Below are 8,020 nucleotides of genomic sequence, written 5' to 3'. Positions count from 1 at the left end.
AGGACCCTGGGACCATGACCTGAGCCAAAGACAGATGATTAACCGACTGAGCCACCCAGGCGCCCCAGGGGATGTTTGTTTCATTCACACTTGGATCCCAGCGCCTGGCCCTGTGCCTGGCACAGAGTAGGTCTCTGTAAATGTGTGCTCACTGCATTTGTTGGACTGATCACCAGGCTAGTATGCTGGGCCATATTAAAAATGAAGAATTTTAAAAAGCAAACCAGCTTTACACACATCAAAACCAGAGGAGCCATGACGTACTGATATATTCTACTACAAGGATGACTCTTGAAAAGGGTGCTAAGTGAAAGAAGCCAGACACCAAGGACCACACATTGTATGATTCCATTTATGTGAAATGTCCAAAATAGGCAAATCTATAGAGTCAAAAAGAAGATGCATAGAGGGAGTAAATTGGTAGAGGGAGCTAATGGGAATGGAATTTTTTGGGGGGTGGAGTGATTTGCAAATACACGAAAACCACTGACTTGTGCACATTAAAAGTGTGCATTTTATGGTATGGAATTAAATCTTAATTTTATTTTATTTATTTTTTTTTTAAAGATTTTATTTATTTATTTGAGAGAGAGAGAGCACATGAGAGGGGGGAGGGTCAGAGGGAGAAGCAGGCTCCCTGCCGAGCAGGGAGCCCGATGTGGGACTCGATCCAGGGACTCCAGGATCATGACCTGAGCCGAAAGCAGTCGCTTAACCAACTGAGCCACCCAGGCGCCCCTAAATCTTAATTTTAAAAAGGACATTAAATGTAAAAAAAAAAAAAAAAAATCAAAACCAGAAGAGCCTACTTGAGAAAAACCCTCAGGCACTAACCACGTGGTAGGTAGTAACACACAAGCCCTGACTCCCAGATCATTCTCATCCCTACTTGGATCCACCTTGCTACCTGCCCATTTTCCAGTCGGGGAAACTGAGACTTGAGGAGCAGTCCCTGGTCCAGAGTAAAGACTGCCAGAGCTGGAATTTGAACCCCGGGGCCATGTGACCACAAAATCCCAGCGGCTCTCAGTCACTCTGCTTCTCTAGAATGGAGGCTCAGAAAGGTGGGGTCACTTGCCCTGAGTCACGCAATAGTGGAATGGGGCTTCAAACCCCGGCCGTGCCACTCCTGTACCCCAACTCTCCCTCTAGGCCGTGCTGAGCTCAGGAAGACATATAACACAAAGAATGGGGGGGGGGTGTTTCCTTGGCCAGAGAAAGAGCCTTGCTTGGTGTTGGGGGGTGGTTTGCGGGGGTGGAGTGGGTGGTAAGGAGTCCCCAGGGACCCAGCCTAGCAGCTGCAAAGTCTCCAGTGCATTTTCCCCTGGCCATTCCCCCTCAGATGGCAGGAGACCAGCCACCCCCACCCTCCCCAGGCAGGAGCCCGTGGCTGAGCCAGACCAGCTGGTCAGGCCCCTGAGGACTGGCAAGCACGGGCCTGGAACGCCACCATCTGGTCCCTGGGCCAGGAAGGCCAGTTGGGCAGGAGGCTCTGAGAGAGGACTCGGGGTCACGTGGCCTACCCCTCAGGTGGGCTCCCAGGAAGCCTGCTGCAGCGGCTGGGGCAGGGGATGCTGGGGAGGATGTAGGAGGATGCAGGGATCAAGGGACAGAGGCAGAGATGGAGAATGGAAACAAAAAGAGAAGAGAGTGAGAAAGTAAGAGAAATATAGACACGGACACGGGAGACAGCAACTCCCAGAGTTTCCACACAGAGGATCTCGGGAAGCAGGACAGAGAGACAGGCCCAGAGAAAGGCCAAGGGGGCAGACCGCTCACACATCCACACCCCCTCTGCCTAAACCAGCCTGTTCCAGCCCCGCCTGGCCCCAGGGCCAGAGGGGTGCGGCAGCCAGGAAATTTGCCGGCTGGATGGCAGCCGCACGCCCTCCTGCCTGTGCCCAGCGTCTGAGCTCTCAGGCGGCCCCAGGGGACAGGGGGGGCCTTGGGCAGCCCCTCCCTTCCCCAGCGGCAGCTCCTGAGGCCCAGCTGGGCTCCATCTGGGGGCCGTGGCCTACTGAGTCACTCCCTGCCACCTCGGGCTCCCTCTGCCGGGCAAAGTCCTGTGCTGGGGCCCGCCCCTGCCTCCCATCTCTGTGTGACCCCCCAGCCAGACCCTTGTCTCTGCTGGGCCTAGGCCTCTCCCAGGAACAATGCTTGAACAGTGCTTCCTTCCATGGGGTGGGAAGAACAGGAGGCCCCAAATCCTCCCTCCAAAACCTAAATGGCCAGAAGAAAGACAGGGATGTTCAAGCTCACTGGTCACAGGAAAAAATACAAACGCAAACACCCATCCATCAGACTGGGAAAAAAATCGAAGAAGTCTGACAATACCAGGTGCTGGTGAGTATGGGCAGAAACAGGAACTCTCATCGGCTACTGGGGAGAGAGCATTAAATGGCAGCAGGCTTCGGGCAAGCTATTTGGCAAGATCACGTGAACGGAAGACCATTCTAACTTTTGGCACTATGTTAACGTTCCATATGTCACCCCCCAAAATACATTTTTAAGCAGCAAAAGGAGTGTGTGTGGGGGGGGAGGGGGTGAGAAATGCTCCGAATGGAAACAACGTTCGCATAAGTAAGAACCACAAGGAAGGTCAGGAAATAATGACCAAGTAACTTTGAACACAGCAGAGTGATGATAAACGCCCTCCCGTTGAAGACCATTAAAATAAAAATGTTCAAAACCTGAAATTCCGAAAATTCAAAAAACCGAAATTCAGATTTGTTGAGTCAGCAAGTCTGAAACTACTAGATGAATTATGTCTTTTCATCTTTACAACGTCCACATGAGGTCAGTACTCTCGTTATGCCCAGGTTACAGAAGAAGAAACTGAGGCACAAAGCGAGAATTAATTCCTAGGTCACCCCGTTGGTAAGTCAGAGAGCCAGGGCTTGACCCTAGGCAGCCAGGCTCCCCCCTCCGGGGCCTTGACCATGGTGCCACACTGTCTACCACAGTCCTACTGGCAACGAGTGACTCAGCACAGTAAGACCACTAACAATGCTGTAATAGGGGAAAATGCACTGGATGCCTTCCTTTGCCTTCTTTTGCCCCTCCTGACCCAGAGTCTAAGCTTCTCTCCCCTGCTCTGTGGTCCAGGGGGCTGACCTGTACAGACCGCCCCAATCGCCTCCCCTGCCTTCTGGCTTCCAGATGGGTTCGGCTCAGGACTAGCTACATAATTTGTGGGGCCCGGTACACAATGGAAATGCAGAGCCCTGCGTTCAGATCTGATTAAGAATTTCAAGACAGCGATGGCAGAGCACTGGACCATTACACCAACTTCCTCAAGCTGTCCTCAGTGGAGCATGCCTTCTGCTTCTGGCTGGCCCTCCCTGACAGTCACAGATCCCCATTTCTTTTCTTTTTAAATATGTTTACTTTTCAAGATTTTATTTATTTATTTACTTATTTAATTAATTTATTTTTTAAAGATTTTATTTATTTATTTGACAGAGAGAGAGAGAGAGAGAGAGAGCACAGATAGGCAGAGTAGCAGGCAGAGGGAGAAGCAGGCTTCCCGCAGAGCAGGGAGCCCGATTCGGGGCTCGATCCCAGGACCCTGGGATCATGACCTGAGCCGAAGGCAGACGCCTAACTGACTGAGCCACTCAGGCGCCCCAGGGTTTTATTTATTTGACAGAGGAAGAAAGAGAGAGAGAGAGAGAGAACACACAAGCAGGCGGAGCATCAGGCAGAGTGAGAGGGAGAAGCGGACTTCCTGCTAAGCAGAGAGCCCAACATGGGGCTCGATCCCTGGATCCTGGGACCATGACCTGAGCTGAAGGCAGACGCTTAACGGGCGGAGCCACCCAGGCACCCCACAGATCCCCATTTCTTGAGAGCTCACCACATCCCCAACATCTTTCCAAGGGGTCTGCAAGGTTACAACTATTTTATTAAAATACTAAGATGCAGGGCGCCTGGGTGGCTCAGTCGGGGACCATACGATCCGTGCTCTTGCCACAGAAAACAGAACGTGTGCAGAAGCAAAGGTGTGAATGTTCTGTTAAGCCAGACACGAAAGAGTTGCAGCACTGGAAAGGGTGCCAATCTCCTAATATTTCTTTTGGCTTGGAAAATAGAGTTGTTCTTCATAAAAGAACACTCGGGGGTTAATATCAAAAAGTTGATTTATTACCGTTGTTTTTACGTGAATCCTTTGTTTTCTTAGTGCAGTAAATATCGATAGGTATAATGCACCCGAACCAAAGCTCTTGGGGGGTCTCCACGATTTCTAAGAGGGGAAGGGTGTCCTGGAGACCAAGGCCATGTGAGGGCCGCTGCTTTGTATAAAGCAATGACATCACTAGCATCAGGTTCAGATCTGTGTGTCTCTTTGCTCCTTTGTCTGTCTCCCCGACCAGAACGTGAGCCCCATGAAGGCGCACTTTTGCCCACTGCTACTTTCCAGCACCGAGACGAGCACCTGGCATATAGTCGGTGCTCAGTAAAGATGTGCTGCATTAATGAATGAATAGATTCTAATCAGCGTTTTTATGCTTTTATTATTGGCTAACTTCTTTTTTTCTTTTTTCCCCCAGATCCTATGCCAAGCCCCCTCTAGCAGCATAACTCTGAATGAGATGTATCAAAAGGAACGGTGAAGAGTCAAGCGTCCCGGATTTGAATCCAGGCTCTTCACTGGCTCCCCTGGGCCAGTAAGTTCACCTCCTGGAGGCTCAGTTTCCCGTGGTGGTCAGGCATTGTTCCTGGCACAGGCAGGCAGGAGCTGTTACATCCCGAGAGGTGAAAAGCAACGCCCGCTTTCGCGCCTTCAGCCGGTCATGACAAACGACCAGATCCTGACCACTGACTGGCGGCCAGCTAGGAGCCGAGATAATGCAGGCGCTGCGTCTGCTCCCCGAGCCCTCCCCGCGTCCCAAGGGAGCCGCCGGCGAGCTGTGTGTCCTTGGGCAGGGTGCTTCACCTTCGGTGCCTCGCCTTCCCCATTGGTAAAATGGGGGATAATCATGGGACCAATCTCTTGGGGTTGCCGGAAGCAGTGAGTTACTATTAATTGGATTCCCTCGGTACTCCCTTTCTGCTCTTCAGCCCTTGTAACGCAACTGAAATAAACCCCTGTATGACATCCCCTCTGTGTGCAATACCTTGAATGGTGTCTGACCCCGACTCAGGCCCCCCGGTGGCATGCAGAGGCCCTGTCTGGGTCAGCCAGGCCATACCTGTAGCTTCTTGAGCTGGCTGTTGACGGTGGCCAGGTCCCCGCCAGGGTCCACGTCTTGCAGCTGGCTTTCCATGTGAAGCAGTTTCTTGTCCAGCTCGGCGAAGCTCTGCACCAGCTGGTCGGCCTTGCTGGCCTCAAAGAGCTGCCGCGCCTTGGCCTGGGTGGTGCTCTCCAGCTCGGCCCAGCACTGCCGGATCTCACCCAGCTTTTTCCGCACCGAGGCTGTCAGCTCTGGCTTCTCCTGCATCAGTTGCTGGCCCTCCTGCCCCAGACAGGTGGGAGATAGGAAATGATCAGGAGGGGGCACGTGGTGGGGAGGGACTGAGAAGTATGGGGGCAATGGGACACTGGGGGAGACATGGAGACAGAGACAGGCCCAGAGATGGAAGGAAGCAATGCATGGGGAGAAAGATGAGGCAAGAGACAGACAGACATAGAGTGATGGACACAGGGACATGCCCATAAAGTCAGAAACATGGGAAGAGGACCAAAGAAAGACAGACGAGAGAGAGAGAGACAGAGAGAGAGAGAGAGAGAGAGAGATGGAGACAGAAGAGATAGAGGGAGAGCAAAAGAAGCAGAAAGAATGAACCTCCATTAAACTCAGTGTGGCTTTGGCCCGTGCCACCATTTATGGGGCATCAGTGGGTTTAAGGCTGACCCGGGTGTCCCCTTTGCATCAGAAGAGTGGGGGTACTGAGGGCTGTAGGTCTAGGGGTTCAACAAGAGTAGGGATCAGTTTTGGGAGTTGAGGCTGGGTTCCTCCAAGACTGAAGTCAAGCTCCTTTGATGGCCTAGAGCTCCATATGGTAGAGTATATATTAAAAATAACAATACCATAGCAATTATGCTCCTAGGTGTCTGGCCTTGTATTAAGGACTTCACTGCGTTAAGAGCCCAGGGAAGGGGCGCCTGGGTGGCTCAGATGGTTAAGCGTCTGCCTTTAGGCTCAGGTCATGATCCCGGGGTCCTGGGATCGAGTCCCGCATCGGGCTCCCTGCTAGGCGGGGAGCCTGCTTCTCCCTATGCCTCTGCCTCTCTCTTTCTCTGACTCTCATGAATAAATAAATAAAACATTAAAAAAAAAAAAAAGAGCCCATGGAAGTAGCAGTGTTCATTGTTTCCTTATTTAATTTTCTTTTTTTTAAGTTTTATTTATTTAAGTAATCTCTACTCACGACCCCAAGATCAAGAGTCAAATGCTCTTCCGACTGAGCCAGCCAGGCTCCCCTATTTCCTTCATTTTAAAGCAGAGCAGACTGCGGCTCAAAGAGGTTAGCACAATTTGCTAAGGCCCACAACTGGTAAGAGGCATAGACACAATCAGAGTCCAGGGTTGGAGGAATCCAAAGTTCACGTTAACCCTGGGTCTCCCAGGACTGCTCCAGCCTGTCTACTTGACCTTCCAGCCTAGATGCTCCAAGTGGAGTGGAAGAAAACCTGGTGGGGGAGGTTACAGGAAGGGGTAAAAGATTTAACAACCAGGAGGGTATGGGCACCATGCAGAAGAGATGCTAGCCATTTTACAGATGGCAAAACTGAAGCTCACGGCCATAGCTAGAAGCAGATGTGGAAATGATCTGAAAGGGTTCAGAGGGGTGGGAATGGCAGGGCGGCAGTGGAGGGTTCAGGAACTGAGATGTAGGTCCCCTGGAGGCCTCCAGCACCTGGCACGGGCAGAGGGACCGTCTACATCCTCACCCTCTCAATCTTCTCCAGCCACTCCTTATTCTGAGCCAGCTCAGCCATGAATGCCTGGTGCCGGAGCCATCTCTTATGCAGCTTGTGGCTGTCTTCCCGCGTGCCATCCCGAGCCATTAGCATTTTCTCATGGATCCAGCCATCCAGCTGTGCAGGACAGGGAGAAGAGCTCAGCTGATTCCCCCAACATGGCACAGTACCCCTATCCCCTCCAGAAAGTCCCAGATTCAAAGCCTAGGCAGCTAGATTTAGGGGTAGGGAGGGAGGAAGGAATGGAAGAGCCTTTGCAATAAGGTCTTTGTTGGGGGAGGGGGGAGCACAGCTCAAGCTCTTTCCTAGGGGGTGGAGGATGGATGGGCATCCCCCAGAATGCCCAATCTCTTAGTTGCCTTGTCCTCAGGGCAGCCCTTCTCAACTCCTCATAAGCCCCCAAAGGCACAGCTCCTGGGCCAGTCAGCCTCCTCCCACCCAGGGACAAATCAACCCTCCAAAACTAGACCTCCAACTAATTTAGCTAACTTCTAATTTAGCCCCAGCTTCCCGCACCATCTTCCCAATAACAACACTTTGACCCTTTGATTCAGTCTTAGCCACCTCCAATAAGGATCAATTCAACATTCTCAAACCATTCCCAAGAGTATCCAATGAAGCCCTTATCTAGCTCTAACCTCCCAATATAGCCAGATGAACCCCTAAACAACTTCCCAACCATAGCCAAGTTTAGTTCCCTCCAAACCAGCCCTCCAATCTGGGGTAAACCCATCCCCCACAACCCAGCTTCCCTAAGGATCCCACAGGACTTCCCATATTCAGCCCTGGCACTCCAGGACTGCAGTTCCCCCAAACCATGACTAGTTCCAGCCCCCAGCCAAAGCCAACCTCCCAAATGTAAGCAACAGGGCCACCTTCTGGCTCCCCAAAATGAGCCTACCCCAAAGTCTAGTCCCAGACTCTTCAACAGGATCAGACAGAACCTTCCTAAGCCAGCCCCCCTCCCAAACTAAAGCCAGTTGTATTTCCCCCACTCACCAGCAAGACCAGTCATCCAAAATGCAAGCACAGAATAACCCCCCTCATTATCCTGAGCAGGACCAATCACAAAGCTGCCTTCTGAGCCCCCCCCCC

At 51.9% G+C, this 8,020-nt stretch overlaps 1 protein-coding gene across 4 annotated transcripts in view; it reads right to left on the bottom strand.

Annotated features, from left to right (window-relative positions):
* Positions 1–8,020, bottom strand: part of SPTBN4 (spectrin beta, non-erythrocytic 4) — a 73,235-nt gene that overhangs the window by 22,654 nt on the left and 42,561 nt on the right. For 3 of the 4 annotated variants that reach the window (XM_081806887.1, XM_081806888.1, XM_081806889.1), the window contains 2 exons: positions 6,896–7,042; positions 5,193–5,456 (listed from right to left, as the gene is read on the bottom strand). In XM_081806887.1, the coding sequence (XP_081663013.1) occupies positions 5,193–5,456; positions 6,896–7,042 (411 nt within the window). Of the gene's footprint in view, positions 1–5,192; positions 5,457–6,895; positions 7,043–7,924; positions 8,001–8,020 lie in introns of those variants that run through there. The other variant, XM_081806890.1, reaches the window with a different exon arrangement.

The sequence above is a fragment of the Leptonychotes weddellii genome, chromosome 16 (genome assembly GCF_054177405.1).
Source record: "Leptonychotes weddellii isolate Sample4059 chromosome 16, ASM5417740v2, whole genome shotgun sequence".
Taxonomy (NCBI): domain Eukaryota; kingdom Metazoa; phylum Chordata; class Mammalia; order Carnivora; family Phocidae; genus Leptonychotes; species Leptonychotes weddellii.
Note: the sequence above shows the minus strand (reverse complement) of the source record. Positions and strands in the feature narration are given on the sequence as shown.